We start from the raw sequence: 20458 nt of genomic DNA, 5'->3' as shown, positions 1-20458 counted from the left end.
TTCAACCCAAGTCATTTGTTCAAAAAACTTAAGTCAAGTCATTTGTCCGAAAGACTTAAGTCAAGTCAAGTCATTTTGCCAAAATGACTTGAGTCAAGTCAAGTCATTTAAAAACAGTGACTTAAGTCAAGTCATTTCTATTAATACAATTTTGGGCAATAAAACAAAATAGTTTTATTGATTTAGTTTTTTTTGGTAGTTTTATTGATTAGTCGAAGGCGCTTTTCAAGTAACTTTCTGACAGACATAACGCCCCCAAAAGAACCAGAAACGCCACCCAGACTATATTGAACGAAATTTGAGTCCAGACTATATTGAACGAAATTTAGCAATTCTACACCGGGTAGTTTATTGTCGCAAAATTTCCTAGCATCGACACAGAAAACTGGAAAAACGACCGAACATCAACTACAGCATTATCATAGCGATAAGAATTAAGTGAAATCCTTGACACAATAAAAATGTTATGCCAAAAGTATACATTCAAAGTATTATAAATCTGTAGGTTTAACGATTTAAATCTTATTTTCAATTGAAAACTTTACTGAATATAAGAAATGTTTTTGGCTTGGATGGCCGTTGTTTACTGCCAACAAGATCGCAGTCTAGTAATGCGTAATCGTTATCCTTTCGTTCAGTGTTTCCGCTTGGAAGAGGATCCCTTATCGCTCTTGGCGAGCGCCTTGTAGATCTTCTTCTTGCTCTCCTTGTTCCGGAAGCGCTGTTCGATCTCGAGCTTATCCATCTTGCGGCGATGCTCCTGGACCTTTTTCTTTTTCTCTTCCACGGTCCGGATGCGCCGGTCGCGGTGGATCGTGTGAAGAGCGCTCATCAGCGCCGCGATCTGCAAACAAACGAGTGTTCAATGCACACATTACACAGAAACACACAATCAAGACCTAACCTAAAAAGCAACACTACCTAAAGCAGAAAAATCTATAAAACCATAGAATTAAAAAAAGAAGATCGAAATCGTCTGAATAAAACCTGAATCTGCCGGAATACGCCCTAAACTGATTCGGATAAGGCCTAAATGGTCAAAATAACACCTGAAACCATAGGTAGAGGGTATGGGTCGATCGGGGGCAGTCGGTCTGACATCGGCCGTTTTAGTGACGACGTTTGGACGCCCAAGTTTAACCGGCGCCGTTTTGGCACCAGAATTTTGGTCCTGTTTAGGGTTATTGGTGGGTAATGGGTGGCGTTAAATGGTTTAAAATGGGTTATACGGTTGAACTTATTAGGGGAGTTAATGGCGTACTTCGGGGTGGGGTTTAGGGTAACTAAAGTGTTGTTTAGGCCTGATCTGACCATTTAGGTCTCATTCCGACGGATTTCGGATTATTCCGATTTAGACCGTACTAATACCATTAGATATTAGTCCTAATATTTCCATATTCAAAACTGTGTTTTATTCCGACATTGATGTTGTTCTTATCTCGAGTCCCATTGCACAAATGGATGCCACAAGATAAAGCGATCGGCAAACTTAGGCCTGTGGGTTTACTTCTTCTGGCCAGCGGCACATTTCTTTAAAGCAATTAAACTATACGGTCGACGGTCGTTAATATTTATTAAGATGAATGTTTGTCAGATAAAAATATCAACTAAGTTTTAATAAAATTCGAAAGTAAACGATAGTTTTACAAAAGCTTACTACCACTGTACATTTTCCACAAAATGTTTTATTTTCTTCAATAATATTCAATTTGATGAACTGGACAAAATACTGTATATCCGGTAAGCGATCTTCGGACCTTGCAGTTATACAGCTCGCGAACATCGCTCTTTTAGGTAAGCGGCCATTTAAGCAAACAGTTTTGTGACGCCTTAAAATTCTTAAGTACGGGCCTTCAACAAGAAAGATCTGCTTTTTGGTTCAAGTAGTTGACGTTAACGTGAACACACTGAACAGCAACGCTGCGTTACCTTTTCCGTAATTTAAATAAAAATATTTCTTTATATAACAGAACGATTTTCTGGACATCAAATAAGGGAACGTTTAATTTGCAAAAATTTCTCTATTAATTGGGCAATTTGGATAGATTGGCCAAGATGAAAATATAGAAAATGAGTAAAATATAGAATTTTTGAAAAGAAAAGGGTCAGTTATTATTTCATAGTTACAGTTGAAACATTTTAAGAAAAGGGTCCACATCATTTAAATATTATTCTGCACTTCCTTGGTGCATAATTTCTCTTTGTTACAAAAGCAAAGCTGTTAGGCAATTATTTCAAATTTATTAAGGATTTCATTCAGACTTAGTCTATTGCTGTCAAGCGTGTAAAGGGACTGTGAATGACTAATAGCCAACAAGATTAACAAATTATATAAGCTAACGTACAGGGTTAAAAATGATCAACCATTTTTCGGTGATAAAAAATAATGTTGTAAAGCTAAGCCAGCTTTTAAAAACTTTTAAATTTTTCATCATTCCTTGGAAGTTGAAGAAGATTGTACTTTGCCAGCTCTCAAAACTCTAAATAAATCAACACCAACTTTGCCTTAAACGCTATATACCTGTCTGTCCTTAGGCTCTCGCACGACGGCCTTCTTCATCAGCTTATCCTTCTTGCCCAGCTTCTTGGCCCGCTCGAACTTCGGCTTGGACTTAAAGGGCAAGGCCTTCTGCAAGGCTCCTGGAACTGTCAAGCCAGTGAACTGTCGGCCCTGGGGCCGCACGATTGGCTACAAAAAGAATAGTGAACCAGGTCAAGCCGTTTCACTTACAGGTACGAACCACAAAGAACAGTATCTGAGTTAATAAATAACTATTACATTTAAAATTGTTTTCTAAATGGAGCGAAGCCTATAAGATTTCAAACAAGTTATTACGAAAGAAAGCGGTGGGGTCTATTACAAAGCTCAATTGCTTTTCAGTAGGTTCTTGTCGTCAAAAAAAGGACACAATAAAGGCATAATGTCTTAAAAATCAGGGAGTACTCTTGCGTTAAACTAGATCAGTGTTCCTCAGCCTTTTATGGCTTGAGGCACCCCCTCGGAAATAAAAAATAGATTGCGGAACCCCTATAGAAATTTTCCGTATAGGTAATTTAACAGAATGTCACAATAGACGGAACTTGAACAACACACATCAACTCTACACAACGTAGGAGGTTATAGTTGAACTCTACCACTCTAACCTTACACAAAAAGTTGTAAGAGTTGAGCAAAAATCAGATTCTGAAAGATTTCAAATATGTTTTGGCCCCCTTGAGGATTAGAACCCCAGGGTGCCGCGGCATCGCTGAACTAGACAAAGTCATTAAGGGAATAGGAGTCCTTCTCGAGTCGAACGTTAAAGTTTGTCAGTATAGCCTTGACACAAATGTCTAAACATATCCAACTTCAGGGAGCACTTTTGCATTTAAATAAGCAGTAAAATGTTCTTACTAAATATTCGCGATAATAGGAATCAACCACCTCCTTTTCCAATCCATATGTTTTATGCTTTGAAGGGTTTGTTAAACCACCGAACATATTAAACTTAAACTTAAAAAATTCAAGAAACGCTGGTATGGGACCACCAAGAGGTTGTAACACTTTTAATATACAAAGTTGACGCTTGACAAACCAACCTAATTTTGATTTGACGTCCTACCTTATAGAGCGAGTCGCTTTCCACTGGCGGTTTTATGTTCTTTTCGAATCGCAGTTGCCCGACCGTCTTCATTCCGCACCAGGAGTCCTTTACTTTCAGTAGCAGGTTGTTGACCACGATCTGAACCTTAGGAATCTGAAGTAAAGGTAAATTTTCAGCAGAAACTGAAATATCTAACGAAAAACAATGAATGTGTAAAACGTAGGAATATACACGTGTGAACTAGCAGTTGTTGTGAAAAGATCAATGCTCTTCAAATTATTTGGCGGCGCAAACAAAAAACAAACAATAAAAACCCAATAAGCTAATCGAAGTGTAAGATACATAAAGGGAGGAAGCCAGACCACTCAACCTCAAGCTATAATTTTTGCCAAGTTTTACCACGTAAAGAAATCGAATTTTGTGAGAAATTCTATCCGTTTTACGAACTTGTGAGAATTTCTATCCGTTTTGGCCGTTTTTAGAAAATCTATTTATCCCTAAGGCGGTATGTATATTTTGGCATGTTGCGCAGATTGAATAAACTCGTTAAACTAACATTTCTGTTAATTTAGACTATTATTCCCCTTATTTATCGCAAAATACGGATCTCGTTAGTGTTCTTAATGCGTTACGTGTCCTTTTAAATAATATTTAGCCAATTTAAACCAACTAAACGCATTTTTTTTGCTTCGTGTGATTCGAACCCCTTTCGGTGGACTTTTGTGCACGAAATTGCTTAACAACAATTGTATTGTAGAATACCAATCTGAAAAAAAAAAAAAAAATAGAAAAAAGACACCGTAAAACAACCTACCGGGACCGGGTACCACGTGCGGCAGAAGATGACGTCACTCATTCGCACTTTGTCCTCAAACATGGCGCGGAAGGCGCCGGGCGGCCCGTGGTTGCCCTCGCTGTTGGTGCCGGTGACGGCTTTCTTGACCTGGCCCCGGATCCCGCTCACTGTGCGAATGGCGGCGCCCTCAAATTTGGCCACTTCCAGTGGACTGTTGAACATATCCTGGATGACAGAGGGGAGGGTTGGACGTGTGTATAAAAATGTGGTTATACTTTTGTTGTACACGCGGTAGGATGACAATTTACAACTAAGATTTGCGTTTAAGCTTTTGTTTTGTTCGAAGAAATATTAATTAAACAAACTGGTATATTTCGAGGAGTTTTGGGGAATGTGAATTCGCTGATTTCGTGCTATGTTTTTATGTGTCTCGCTCTACTTAAAGCCTCACTAGTATCCTAATAGAGCGACGGCTGTTAGTGTTTAATTATGTCTTTGCCATTTCTGCAGATCGCAGTAATAGTTCCGTGTAGTTTAGCGTTATAAATCCAATTCTAGTCCTTTTTTATCGTCCTTTTTCTGCCTTAAGCTATTTACCAACAGGTATTAAAAAAACCTTAATATCAAGAATCATTTTTGTTTGCTTTGTAGCATAATATTTGAATGTTTTGGCTTGAGTTAGTAGCACTATCTAATCCCATATAGAATAGGTAACATTTTAAACGTTACAAATATAACTAAATATACTTGGTGTTACCTATACTATTATATGAGCTTTGATATTCTTACATTTTTTTTGCTTATTTAAATAAAATGTTTCACTTTTCGTAAGGGATCTGTATCCTTTATATTTAGTCTTTAATTTTCGGTATTCCCGTTAAGATTGTTACGCGATAAATGTTTTCAGCGTTTTTTTTTTTTGGCAAAACCCGTAAAGACCACAACGATATAAAGGCGCATCTTTATGGAATCCAAAACCATTGGCAGCAGGTTTCTGCTTGTCGATCACTGTTCCGCTGACGAGTATATAAACAAAAAGTTTAAAAACACAAGTAAAACCTGGATCAGACATTTCAGGATCAGACACTTATAGGAACTGACGATGCCAGTATAAGCGAAATATATATTACTTCAAAAACTGCCTGATGCTGGTTTTACTTTTTAAATTTTGAGTTTTATCGTAGACTATACAATAGGGTTGTTCAAAAAACAGTTTTTCTTGAATTTCAGTTAATGAAAACATGCTAAAAAAAAAAAAGAAAAAAAAGCTGTTTTTCGTATAAAACAACCCAACAAATGTTGTAGAAATGTGACGTTTATACCACGAGAAATCACTTTTAAACTGTAAAGCAGGTTTATTTATAGCTATTTCATTGTAAAACATTAAAAAAACCAGAAAAAAACATTTAGGCGAAGAATAATTTTCTTTTTTAATTTTAACCGAAATCGGAATTTTCAAATTGACGTAGCACGGTCAAAATACAGAACCAAACGTGTTCAGATTTGGTTTGTGGGGTTTTTGGCACAACCCGACAATTGCCAATTGAAATTCGAGAAAAAGGTGTTTTTTTGAACAACCGTACTATAGAACGAAGCAGGTTTCCCACCTTGACGAAACAGGTGCTCTTGTAGATCTTGTACGGGTGCCCGACCAACTTGAGTTTCTTGACGAGCTGAGTGCTGCAATCCGACTCGAGAATGGTGCCGGTGGCGGCGATGCGGAACGCCGGGTTGCTGCCCGCTATAGACTGCACACCGAGAAAGCCTGTGCCCTGGTTGATGCAAGTGTGCGTGCAATGTTATTTGCTTATTCGCTTTATGTAGGTAATAAATAGGTATTGTAGTTGGATAAATAGTATGGGGTATTGTAGTTGGATAAATGTTTTGGCCCTAAATTAGGGGTAAATGATGACTTGCTGCCCTTAAATAAACAGGAATATAAGGCCTGAAATGCTAAACAATTTAATAGAGATTGTATGTTCTTCTTAGTGTTCTGATTGAAATCCGCCCCTTACAAGTTATTTACGAAAGATTTGAACAAAAGGTGACTTTGTTTTAAATGTCAGTCAAAGGTCCAAAGCATCGAAGAGCTTTACAAACAGAATAATTGGTTTATTTCAAACTGATATAAAAGTTTTGGCTAAAGAGAGAAAATTGGCAAATGAAGGATCGCGAAAAGCTAACCAAGTTTTTCAATATGCCCTGCCAATATAAATTGACCCAATTTATTTTTTTCCAGTCGAACCCCCCAAAAGGTGGGCGATTAAATATATAGCTATGTATTCTTAGGTTATTCCTAAATTATGTTAGCTTACTAAAACACTAAATTCGGTATGTAGCCTAATAGTAAGAAGATAAAATCTTTGCCCCCACCTGGGGGGTGATCGGCCCCCAAAAGTGAGCCCAGCAGTGCATATTTTCCGGGGTGTACTTGAGCATCCTCTGGCGCATGTTGTGGTCCTCCATGAAATACATAGGAAGGGTCTGGTAGCGGCGCCAGCCAATGGACACTATCAGGGGATCTTTGGTCTGCAACAGAAAATACATTTCAGTTTATTGACAGAAATAGGAGACATCAAATATAATTTAATAAATTTTTTATTATCTCCAATTTACTTAGGTTTATCAGGGGATTTCTGGTGTGCAGCAAAAAATACATTTCAGTTTGTTGACAGAAATAGGAGACATCAAACATAACTCAATAAATTTCAAATTATCTCCAATTTACTAAGGTTTATCAGAGGATTTTGGTCTACAACAAAAACACACACTTCAGTTTGTTGACAGAAATAGGAGACATCAAACATAACTCAATAAATTTCAAATTATCTCCAATTTACTAAGGTTTATCAGAGGATTTTGGTCTACAACAAAAACACACACTTCAGTTTGTTGACAGAAATAGGAGACATCAAACATAACTCAATAAATTTCTAATTATCTCCAATTTACTAAGGTTTCAAACAATGTGGTGTAAATAGTTTTGGAAAGGCTGAGATGACACATCGAATTATCCAAACGTTACGTTCGAGCCACGAAACGAGCAATTTAGCAAGATAGGATATCTGATGCCTTTAGCACACAATCAAGAATCGCGAACTATTCGCTCATTTGCATTTGTCAGGATGACTTTTTGAAGGCCATTGGCCCCACAGCTTTATCTGCACAGAAACGTCCCCCAAATGCATTTCGGTTTCACGATCCCAAGTTATTGTCAAACACTCCACTGGTGTGTTCAGCACACTTCTAAACGATTTTTTCTACTTTCAGCTTGGTTTTCTGCGCAGACATTTAATTCTACGTGATATAAAAAAACATACAAAGTATGGATGATGAAAACGGATTAGACAAAGTAATTTACAGCAAAACATGTATTACGTCAAAATCGTCAATGCGGTGTTGATGTTGACTTGAAATTAGCAACAAACATCAACGAAAAAAAAAGCGAATGCAAAATGCTCAAACTGTAGCTGCAAAAAAAGTGAAGATTTTTTTAAGTGAAGATTGTGCAATTTGTCTGGTGTGGCTGCGCAATTAAAGGGAACACATTCTGTAGTCATGTAAAAAAAGCCACGTTGAAAAAACTGAGTTTCATGAAATTCAATATGAATCTACAGTACGAAAATTGCAAAAGTACATGTGTCCGGTGAAAACGACGAACGTACCTTTAAGATTCGTTTATACCATCTGTGTCGCTTGATCCTGGTTTTCAAGTAACCCATGTTGCCTTCAGCAGCCAGCAAGCCACCCACAACTAGGGGTGAGTGGGGTGAAAAGTGGGTCACGAACTCGTGGGGCAGACCACGGAGCTCGAGACGAACATAGAGTCCGGGTCTGGAAAACAAACGAAAGTGTTTGTTGTGATACTGAAAACATCCCACACAATGAACATTAGTGTTTTAAGTTCACCCACAAACACTCAATATAATCAATATGCTAATTTACATGAGGATATTTTTAAATTAACGCAAGATATATTTTGCGCTAATAGAAACAAATTCATTAGCAATCAGGTGACAGTTTGACCAGAAAGGAGCAGCCGAGATACACGGGAATTTTTGTGGTTATAAACAACTACAGATGTTGTACTAGTGCAATGTTTCTCAGCCTTTTATGGCTAGCGACCCTCATCAGAAATAATAAATTGATTGGGAACCCCTACAAGATTTTTCCGTTGGTAATTCACTACAATAACAAACCATAAACGAAACTGGAACAACTCACTCTACACAACGTACGAAGTTATAATTCGATTTGTTCCACTCTACTCTTACCCAAATGTCACTCTTACCCAAACGTTTTAACAGAAAAAAGAGCAAAAAATCTGAGCAAAAATCAGATTCTTAAAGATTTTCAAATATCCCTGGGCAACCTTGAGCACTAGAAATGGCACCCCAGGGTGCCGCGGCACCCCGGTTGAGAACCACGGAACAAGTGGCTCACCTGAAGCCCTCATAGTGTATCCGAGTGACGTCATCCATGTCCTGGAACTCCTCCCGGTTCATCTTTGCTTGTTCGTCCAGGTCTCGCTTGACCTCGTCGAAAAGCGGGTCCTCCCCCTGAAAAAACAGACATAGAAGCGCTTAACATTGCTCAGGTTTTTAACTGCTCAAAAAGGTTAATCATAAAGGCTGGGTTACTAAAGGGATAAAACGTATTTTAAATTGGCGTGTTCTTCACCGTTCTGATATACTACAGGTCACGAAAGGCAAACCTCTAACCTGAAGGTCATAAGTTGACCCACCAGATATTTTTTTATTGATCCCCTTGTCTCTCTAGAACAGGGGTGTCCAACTCAAACATGCCGGCGTGCCAATTTTTATCTTATAACTTCTTCCCGTGCCAAAGTTTCGTAACCGAAACAGTTCCTTTTAATCATAAAAGCGCTTATTTTACCAAAAATAAGAACGTTTATTTAAACTTGAAAAAAAAAACTGTCTAGTAAAAATGCGCATCACTACATCAAAGTGTCTCTCGTTGAGCTGACTTTTGTTTGTTCACACCAAGCTATATAATATTATGTGAATGTTAGCCTCCACACAGTATAATGTTACTATATCAAAAGTAGTTGTTGGTTGTCGTGATTGCCGCGATTGTTTTATATTGTGAACAAACAATGGTATATTGTGAACAAACAAATAGGCTGTATAACAAACTTAGTATTTTCTGACAATTTGCTGAATAACAAATTGAGCTTTTTTGGCAATTGGCTAAATAACAATTTAAGTATTTTTTGGGGAGGGCTTGCGTGCCATTTTTTATTAGCTTGTTGGACACCCCTGCTCTAGAATTACCTAAAAAGTGTGTTGAAATTAAAAGGATATTTGTACCTACCGTGAGTAGCCCTACGACGTACTAGGGCGTAGGGCATACGTTAACCTCACTTTAAGAAAGGCTTGCAGAAACGCAGACAAATAAAAGCGTATTGCTTATCTCTTGTAAAACGTAGAAGCGTGGCGAAACCTTGGGAAACTAATGAGGCTCTAGGCCCGTTTACACTACAGCTGCACTGAGCTGAGCAAAGCGTAATTTGCATTTAAATTCTATTGTGGCGAGCGTTTCAAGCTTTGCTAAACTCAAGCCCCTTGCAGCAGCTGCAGCTAGCTTAAAAATACGCTTTGGAGAGATTTTCACGATTTGCTAAACTCAAGCCCAGTGCCGCTATAGAAACACATTACGTTTGGAGCGATTTTTACGCCCAGCGCAGCTCACTGCAGCTGAAGTGAAAACAATTTCACGCCCAGTGCAGCTCAGTGCAGCTGTAGTGTAAACGGGCCTTTAAACTAAAAAAAACAAAAGCCTTGGTTAAAACCTTGCTCAAAAGCTACCTGCTGGTTTGATTTAAAAAGCAGTACAATTAAAATATATCAATAAAAACTGGTCTAAATAACAATAGAAACATGGTGAATCGATGTAACCTCTATAAATGTTTGAACAATAATTATAGACATAAAATTCACTCTATCTAAGTTTATCATATAAGTTTTATATATCTAAGTTTAGCCTAATGAATCGATCAACGAGAGCGGCAGGTGTGGTAAAATTGGAAATTAAACAGAGTATTTACGAATTTTCATGAATAATACAAAATTAAATGTAAAAAAATATGTAAAAATACAGTAATATCCCCGTTAAGTTCGCAACGTGAAGCGTTACATACATATTGTTACATAATACAAGGCCCAAATAAGCCAAACTGAGACACGGATCTTTAGGGCTAATGCTGTGTTTATCACGTCCGAAAATAATTTATTCTAAAAAAAAGTGTACAGAGTGATCTCGTGCGACAATACAACTGAAGTCAGTTGTTATCGCAAATCGCGAAAAGTTTTGCAAATATTTGGTATAAAAACTTTAGTTTGTATAAACATTAATTTAGAAGGAGACTAACGGCCGCATAGAGAACATCCAATAACATTAGCTCAGTTCTAGATGAAATGCGTATGAACGATTTGGTAAAGGCTTGATTACCATGGGCTGTATTTTTTTAGATGTTTGATTAAATGCAAATATCAATAAATTGTTAAAAAAAGCTGAACCTATAGATTTTGTGATAGTGTTTTTTGGCAACCTGAATTGGGACGCGAACTTAGCTCACTCAATGGTATAACATGCCGTTGGTATTTGCAGGGAGTCGCAACGTTTGACTTTTTCGGTTCAGGTTTTGTTCGGGTTCATGGATTTTTTTCATAATCCGGTTAAGTTCCGGTTGGATCATCGTTATTACAACCGGTTCAAACGGTTCCGGTTCGGATACAATATAAATTGTGTTAAATCTAAAAATGTGGGTCAATAAATGTAGAAAATAATGAATTGTAATTCATTTAATCTAAGTTACGTGACGTATTAAAACAGCAACTCGTATTGAAAGATCTGAAAATATAAATATCAACGTTGTTTTAATCAATATTGGTATAGCTAGACTTTGTAAAATACAAGTTGTGACGTCATGCCGGAGTGAACCGCTATTGTGGACAGATTCGGGTTCGGTTAAGGTTTATGTTCTTTCAAAGTATTTGGTTCAGTTCCGGTTCGGCTCCTTAAAATCTTACAAAAAACGGTAAACGGTTCAGAGGTTCGGTTACAATTCGTAAAAAATTGGCCCAAAACCGGTTTATAAAGTTCCGGCTCGGTACCGGTTCGACCCCCTGGGTATTGGTTAATTTGTTTACCTTCGCGACCTTTCCCGACGACTTCTCTACGTCATAGTCGCGATCGAAAGCCTCTTTCATCTTCCTCTTGCGCTCCATCCTCTTTTCCCGCATACGCTCCTCGCGTTCCTTCTTCGACTTTAAATAATAGTAAAGAGTAAACATTTCTTCATTTTTTTGCAGACCCTTTGTGGACCACTAGTCAAGAACGTACTTTTTGAAACAAAAAGAACTACGATGTTTTTCCGTGTAAGTTCATCTAATTAAGCTCAACTAATAAAAACAGTTGAAATTACACAACGATAAGAATATCCGATACAACGCATTTCATTCCTGTACCGATAACCGATATTTTGTGGAACAAAATCTGACAATATACCAAATGGGTTCATCATTTTAGTAAAATAACCAAAATTACTAAAATTGTAACGTAAAACGTAATGTTTTCCATTTTGCTCCACCAAAAATTACTTTAGCTATAAAAAACAAACATTATTAATATAAAATTTTCTAGAAAAAATATCTTTCCAAAGTGGAAAACAATTGGTTAGAACGCAAAGCACGGTGGAAATGCTCAAATAATTTGGTATAGGATCAGTATCGATACCAGCCTTATCGGACAAGTACCGTTTACCGATACTACCAGTTGGCATCGCGTATCGTATCTGATCCGATATTATCGGACATCTCTAGACAACGGAGAAGTTGGGAAACAGTAAGATGTTACCTCTCGTTTGTTCTCAGGTCGCACCTCTGCCTCCTCTTCCTTTTCAGTTTTGTGGCTTTCGCCTGTCTCGAGGTCTTCAAAGTCGCCGTACAGTTCCTCGTCCTACACGAAAACCGAGGATAGGATTTAAAGTGTATATTTAGAACTAAACGAGAATCTGCCGTGATTTCGAATTTAGAAGCTTGGTAAATCGTTGGAAAGCTGGTGTTGTTTTTTGTCATCAAGCGGCCAAGGAAAGCATTTAATACCAATGAAAAAAGGAAATAAGACCGGTCAATGACCTAAAAAGGATTTCGATTATCATTGGACAGCTGGTGTGGCTTTTTGGCATTAAGCGACCAAAGAAAGCATTAAATATCAATGAAAAAAGGAAGAAAGGTGAGTCAATGACCTAAAAAGCATTCGATTTGAACGGGTTTTTGAAGCCATTTAAGTTTAAATGGTTTAATAATTATCAAACAAAAACTCTATGAAATACAAACTAGGAACTCCGCGATCTTTTGCGCAAACCAGTGTTGTCAGGACTTATTGACTTAAGTCACTGACTTGACTTAATTCTTTTGGGCAAACTGTCTTTTGGACAATAACTTAGGTTAAAATTAATGTTTACGCCCGATCAAGCAATTTTTTTTTTTATAAATTAGGCTTATTTATTTTATTTTTGCACGTAAAACAATTTGCTTGCTATATGTTGCTTGCGTCTCATTTATTACTTGAGTTATTGCTTATAAACGGAAGAGTTTTTAGATTTAATTATGGTTTAATAAAGTTTATTTTTATGACAAGAACTTGAATTAAAGTTGACTTGCTCTAAGTATGACTTGAGCAACCGATAACTTGGTCTGGGACTTGTTCTTTATTCGAAAAGACTTGCCTTGGACTTAAGTGATTTTACGAAAAACTTGACTGGGACTTAAGTCATTTTAAAATAACTTGTTCACAACAATGATGCAATCACATTTAACGGTAGATCAAAAAAAAATAGACCGGTAAAAAAGTATTTTCCGACCTGATCCAGCAGAGCCTGGGCGTCCTCGTCCTCGCCCCACTTTCCCGTCACGAAGCGTGACATCACGCTCTCCCTGCTTACGTCATCTTCTGCCGTCCAATCGCGGACGGTGGCGCTGACGTCACGTGAGCAATCGCGAGCGTTCAACTTGTGACTGTAGCAAAAAGGTAAGCAACAATGAACGGTTGGCTATGTAAATTAATAAACACGATATATTATAGTCCCTGTTCGGGAACGTCAGAAAATAAACTGAATAACAAGCAAGAAATTATCAAATTAAATAAAGTTGAATCAACAGTTAATTTAAATTACATAGGAATTTAGATCTATTGGAACTTTGATGTACGGATTCATACGTCTCGTACTATATTTACGATTCGCATGTATCTTTTCAGAAATACTACTAACAAAATACTAACAAAAAAAAGTTAAATTGCATTGAATTGTTTTAAGGAAATGACAGTTTCACGAGGAAGGTAGGCAGATACGTTTTTGACCTATAGAAAAAGCCTCATAAGCCTCGTTAGACGATTTCAGCACCTGGTTTCGATCTCTTGCTCTTGCTTTGAGACTTTAAAGAGTCCGCCGGCAAGATCCTGGTACTCGTCGTCTGATTCGTTTTCCCGCGTCTCTTCCTCCGTGATTCTCGCGCTTGGCTCTTCCGAGGCGAGTCCGTAAACCATCCGGCGGAGGTTGGCCGAAGAGTTTTGCCGCTACGAAAGACAAACCAATTCTCGGAAAGCGAAACTAATTTTGGTTACACTATGCACGGATCTGTAATGTAGCTTGATAACAATTAATGTATTGTAAAGCCAAAAAGGTCGAGCAGATCGACATCATTTTGTTAAGACGTTTCGATAGCAGCTTGTATTATCTTCAGTTAACTTGTGCATCTTCACATTAACTAAAGGTGACACAAGCTCGTATCGAAACTCTTAATCAAGATGCTGTCGATTTACTCGACCTTTTTGGCTTAGCAATTTATTATCAAGAAACTATATTTGGCATACAAGTTTAGCATTAACACATTGTGTTTCGAAAATAAAACGCAGCAAACTATCATGAAAACGTAAGGTGATGCAACTGACAAGTATGCAGAAATAAAACACGTGTTATGAGATATTTCGGGTGTGCTTAAGGGCTTAATGTGTAGAGCAGTTTGGCGCGTATGGTAGTTGCGTTGATGAACAAAGCAGACGTCACAATATTATTGTAAAACTAGTCGTTTATGTTTATGCTATTGTTCTGGGAAAATCGCTATAACAACACTCAAGAATAGTAAAAAACATCATACGTCGTAAAACGCCTGTTCGGCCTTCTTCTTTAGGTTTACTTTCCAGTTGAGTGAAGAGACGACAGGGGTCGTTTCGTTCTCAACATAGGAATTTCCTGTATATAAAGTTATCTTAATGAAAAATTCCCTTATTAACTAGAGACAGGTCGATGTATCAGTTGGCCGATAATACCGGTAAACGTATAGGCCGATATTTTAAGTCGAAAATATAATATAATTCTTTTGTACAACAAACAACTTATCCATATGTTCATCAAAAAATGGGTTTAGCATCACGCCAACGTAATATGTAAAATAAAAGCTTAATTTTCAATATTGGTATAAACCAGGGGTTCTTAAACTGGGCTCCATGGACCCTTGGGGGTCCGTGAACTAGTTTTTGGGGGTCCATGAAGGTCTAATTGAAATATTAGTGTTTATTTAAGAAGTAATCAATTTATAAAAGAAATCAATTTAATTAAAAATAAAACAGTTTTGCACTGAATGTATTTAGACTACATTTCACTTTCACAATTTTGGACCAAAATCAGTAAATTTATTAAGTCTATTTGTATTGTAACGTCAATTTGTGACGTCATTTTTTTTTGCCTACAGTGGTCCACGCGAGATGAAAGAAAATTTTAGGGATCCGCGGTAAAAAAGTTTAAGAACCCAACTAAAACGTTGTTTGAATTTTATTTTCAATCAATTCAAGTTTTGAACATTTCCCAGGTATATAAAAAAAAATTGGTATCAGGTATCCTTCTGCGTGAATTTTAAACCAATGCACTTTTTGGAATTTTTAATTCTGGTTTGAAAATTACGACTGCATTTTAATAAAGCCTTTAAATGGAGTCCACGAGTTGGCAACATTACTTCCTGATTGCTTCTAATACTTAACAAAAAATGAACTAGAACGTTAAGGTTGATGTATTTCGCTAACCTTTTACCAAGTTCATTATTTATTTTATTGTACGTTTGTATTCATTTTCATACTCATTTTTTTCTCGTCAGACTAAATGATGCAGACTTGCTTCATAAAAATTAACAATACCACGTTAGGTTTTTATTTTGATTTGCAATATCCTTACCCCCTTCCACGTCAAGGTCCGCATCTTCGTTTTCTGAATCTTCATCACTCTCATCCTCAAGTCCACTATCCTCTTCACTATCATCATCTTCCATCTGCTCCTCCTCATCATCGAAAACTGCTTTCCTCCGGCTTCTTCCACCAGTTACAATTTTCTCCTCTTTAGGCATTTCAACTTGGATGAAACTGAAATGTAATCTTAGATACATTAAGGAACAGTTGGAACAACATATACATAAAAGTTTTAGCACTGTAGATATAGACATGCTTTACACTTTAATATAATGTATTTTTTACCCTTTAGATAAAATATGTTCAACTTACCCTATAAAATATGTTCAACTTACCCTACTACATTCGTGTAGCTGTGGCTAGTTACATAAGATTTTAAACAACGTAAAATATATTTCCAATCATGGTTTTATTTTAGTTAGGAAAGGCTATGGTACACCAAATTGCTGATGCAAAACACTAAAAATATGCCTAATTTTATCGCCAACCAAGTAAATCATGTAAACATTGCAATCGTTCAATACACACAAAATATGTAGTAGTCTTTTGGACTCCAAACAAAGCTTAAACGCTCTTTTTCCATTTTTCAAAATACAAATCAGTTCAAAGACATATGTGCATTTTTCCAAAACTCGCAGCGTGTTGTCACAAAATTTAAACAATCTCAGAAGCACTAATTACAAGGTTGAAGAAGGTGAATAATGTTCTTCAGACTCAATATACACAGGAGGCCTAGTTGTTTAAAAAAAATTGTATTCTCTAAAGATCACAAATCTGTCTGTAATATTACAGTCTGGCCTTTCAGTGACTTTTAAACAATTATTTATAAAACTGAAACAATGTTGAGAAGATTACCGTTCTGCATCCTCATTTGTGAGAGCTTGATGACCTTTTAACAACGTCACACCGGATTCAGCCATTTTGGAATCGATAGTCTTTGTTGATTCAACTAGGGACACCATCATAGGGTCTGTAGTTGATTTTTCCACCTCCTTAAGATAAAAAAAACTTCTAATTGATTTTTTTTAATCCAATAAAAAATTGAGGAGCATTTTTATACATTAAACAACCTAACTAGTATAGAAAGTATTTAATAAATTTCTTAATCAGGGTTTTCGCAGGTACAAATTTTGAAACATTGCCAACCCTGCTCTTACCCGTTTTCCAAACCTCTTAGCCAGCATAAAGAAAAACACAAATACCTCCGAATCTTCTTGTGATACTGCAGGTCCTTCCACATCAATATAAACTGCATCTTTATCATAGACGATTCCACCCACACCTGACATTGGGGCATACATCACACGCTCCTGAACGTTAAGAGATCTAGGCACAGAGAAAAATTAAATTTAGTTAACGTCACAAAGATAATGCTACTTTATTGGGTGGGAAAATCCCTATTAAGCAGAAATTCAACAAAAGTTCAGTTGTGGTTTTGGTTATTGATAAGTTTAGAATTAATGCATTCTTGCCTTCATGTAGTTTTAAAATATGTAATACAAAGGTATACATGGAATAATACAGTTTTCATTATATAGAAATATTCCACTAGCTACTGCAACACAAAAGTTTAACACACCTCCAGTTTGAGGTATAATACATAAAATATAAAAAAAAAAAAAAAAAAAAAACGAAAAAAAGAACTAAACACAAATTGCCACCTTCTTCGCTTTTTGTCAACGGACTCAGGGAGTGGACAAGGATCAGAAACAAGTGTAACATCGCTTAACTTGTAATCACCCAAACCTAAAATACATGAATATATATTTGTTTTATAACGCAGCAACTGCTAAGCAGACATGAAAAATAGAGCATGGAAAAGTAATGGCTTGTTCAATCTTTTTTTATTATAAAAAATCTACATAAATACACCGACAGAACTGGTAAAGTATTACTAAGTATTGTTCAAAATTAATCCTGTATTATCAAACTTCGTAATATAAGAGATAAAAACACCTGCAATATGAACAGAGGTGTTACTTTTGAGATGAGTACCCCGGACATAACCATACAAAGAAATATTTCTTTTAGTTTGTGGATCAGTGCGAAGCTTCTCAGGATCTGTTATGTCTTCCATTCTGCAAGAAAGTTGTGAATTGTTAAGGGATTGTAAGTTAACAGAGGTCAAGGGGTAGTCACCAATTTTGCAAGCTTTTGCATCATTTTGAATGGGTGTTTACAAACATTAAACTTAGCGAATTCAAACTTTAACCTTAATACTTTATCTTGAGAAAAGAAAAGTGCATCTTTTGCAAAAATAAGTTGTATAGTAAAAATAGCATCAATGCTTCTAAAAATACAACAACAGTAAACTTGAATTATTTAAATCTACAAAAAAATACCTGTCAGCAAAAATGTAAGGGTGAGTTGTTCTCCAAATAAGAGGTCTGAACTTCATGACACTGATAAAGCGACACAGGTTCCTGACCTCTGTCTTTTGATACTCACCAAACTTCATACCATTTAGGTAAAACAACTTTGCCCCCTAAAAATGCAATCAAAATAAAACATAATAGTGCAGGTAAAACACTGGACATAAATCAGCTGTTCAATGCAAATACATGGAAAGTAAGGCTTTTATTTCCATTATCTATGGCAATTAATTCACTGTAACTATTTTATTGCTGTGTGTTTTTTGCGTTCTTATTAAAAATATAGAAGTACACGTTGCAATAACCTAAACAACATAATTATACACTAAAATCTATCAAAAAATAAAGACTGTGGTTTATGCCAAATTTGTATGCTGTAACTAACATACTCAACAAAAGTTTGTATTAAAAAAATTTATGGCAAATTTAACCAAAAAGCATGACACTAGAATGGATGATCAATGGAATTAATATATCAAATATGTTTACACACACAAATTGGCATACAACTAGGTTAACAAGATATATAACTTAAATCCAGGGCAAATGTGTGTTATTTTATGCATTTTGTAACTTTTACCTGGTATAACTCAGTCCAAAACCTATTTTTTAAGCTTTTCTTGGCTTTCTTGAGTGGCTTGGCTTGTTTGAAACTGTCAAGGTGTGTCAACACTCCCATCACCTTTGGAAAGCCGTGCACCTGACAGATGTTGAGGAATTCAAAGGTTTCCATTTCAAATCCAAAACTTCCATCAATCAACAAAAGAACCTAGGTAGAAAATTTAAATATAACACCCAAGATACTTACTCATTAATATTTTATATATCTAACAGTGTAACCCTTAGCAAAACTTACCAAGTCAGCAATTTTAGCAATATCTATCATTGAAGTTAAGTCATTGTTGCATTCAACGATAGTTAGTCGTCGTTTCTTGCCTGATACCAGTGTGACAGGTCCCTGAAATAACGACATATATATACAATGGTGAACATAATCATAATAGAAACTTACATATATATAGGTGGGCTTTTGGCTTTGTAGACTGTTGTTTTTTATTTTTTTGTTTTTCGTTTTACAGTTTTGTTTTCATCTTTGTAGACTGTTAATTTTTTTTTCAAATTAAAGGAAAAACCAACTGAATCAAACTTGATCATGGAAACCAATTTTTTAAGCACTTTTAAACAATCTCGTTATTAAAAATTGCAATATCTGAAATTCCCAAACTAGTAAGGTATAATCAGAAGCATCTTACCTGGATGTTTGATAAGCGTTGTCTTGTGTAATGCTTGATAATACACCTCATTAAAGTTGTTTTCCCCACTTTTGGTGGACCAACAATTGCAACGACAACTGGAGGTGGTTCATCAGGTGTTCGATTTACAACTGGAATGTGGTGCTTCTTTGATTTTAAATCTTGAGCACTAGAAGGGTAAAGGAAAGACGTTTTGGCAGCTTTAAATTCCCTGCCTTTAATAAAGTTAGATATAAAATTTGTGCAACTGTAATAAAGTTACAGTGAAAATTGAAGCAGCTATAATAAAGTAAAGTGCTAAACTTTCACAGGCTGTAATAATGGCTTACTGCTAAAAATTGTGCAGCTGACCTAGAATTATTTATTTAAATTGAGTGGTAGCAAATAAAGCAAGAACCGCAAACAGTTCCGGGCGACTTTTGGACACGAAGTGCTTTTCACAGCAATATTCCATGTAACGAGCTTAAACGGCCCAGCCTACAATCTGTTAAAGGTGTTCAGACACAAAAACATGTTGGAGCAACTTGTGTGCATTTAAAAAAAATGTGAACTGTGGTAGAAAACACCTTAAAATTTAGACATATACTCCCTTAAACTGGGATAAATTGGGCTGAGAGTGTAACAAGCCAAATTCGCCAATCAGGAGTGCGTCTACTTGATACCAATTACTGGTATGAAATGTACTGAACTAATAATGGATAACAGAATTGCAAGTTTTACTCACTGGCGAAATGCTCTGTTAAGTTTGTTAGTGCTTTGAATTGCAAATGCTTTTGGGTTCCTTTGCTTTGCTGATGTTGGATCTAGAACACCAGGTTTATTTTTCTTCTTTTCTGCTTTTCTTCCAGAATGACGCATTCTATGCGACTTTGACGGCACATCTTCCATAATAATGGTAAGTTTAATCTGAAAATGGAAAAACATAACATTACACCTGCGCAGGCCAAACTTTTTAACCTGACATTCGTCACATTCACAGAATAATCAGTGACAGACAGAATAATCAGTGACAGAAGAGCATTTATAGCAGTTAAAGGTAAAACGTTTATATTTACGTCATAGTATCCTAGGTTAAGTTATTTAGAAAACCTTACAATAGTAATTAATCCAAGGATTATCTATTCAAAATGTTTGCTCTAGCATGTGCTTTGAAATGAAACAAGATAATGCAGTAAGATAAGTGCTGTTGTA

At 36.3% G+C, this 20458-nt stretch overlaps 1 protein-coding gene across 1 annotated transcript; it reads right to left on the bottom strand.

The window, feature by feature from the left end:
* Nucleotides 1–404: 404 nt before the first annotated feature.
* On the bottom strand, nt 405–20439 carry LOC146137907 (ribosome biogenesis protein BMS1 homolog). Its single transcript, XM_083394183.1, has 24 exons — nt 20362–20439; nt 19992–20173; nt 19268–19436; nt 18871–18972; nt 18595–18783; nt 17985–18127; nt 17599–17720; nt 17304–17388; nt 16845–16968; nt 16498–16634; nt 15632–15816; nt 14562–14656; nt 13808–13980; nt 13268–13421; nt 12259–12360; nt 11553–11669; nt 8824–8939; nt 8046–8214; nt 6754–6909; nt 5988–6152; nt 4399–4605; nt 3603–3737; nt 2522–2689; nt 405–844 (listed from the first exon to the last, which is right to left on the bottom strand). The coding sequence occupies exons 2-24, from the start codon at nt 20153–20155 to the stop codon at nt 635–637; spliced, it is 3387 nt and encodes a 1128-aa protein (XP_083250309.1). The 5' UTR covers nt 20156–20173; nt 20362–20439; the 3' UTR covers nt 405–634.
* Between the last annotated feature and the right edge of the window lie 19 nt (nt 20440–20458).

The sequence above is a fragment of the Ascidiella aspersa genome, chromosome 7 (genome assembly GCF_963924565.1).
Source record: "Ascidiella aspersa chromosome 7, kaAscAspe10.2, whole genome shotgun sequence".
Taxonomy (NCBI): Eukaryota; Metazoa; Chordata; class Ascidiacea; order Phlebobranchia; family Ascidiidae; genus Ascidiella; species Ascidiella aspersa.
Note: the sequence above shows the minus strand (reverse complement) of the source record. Positions and strands in the feature narration are given on the sequence as shown.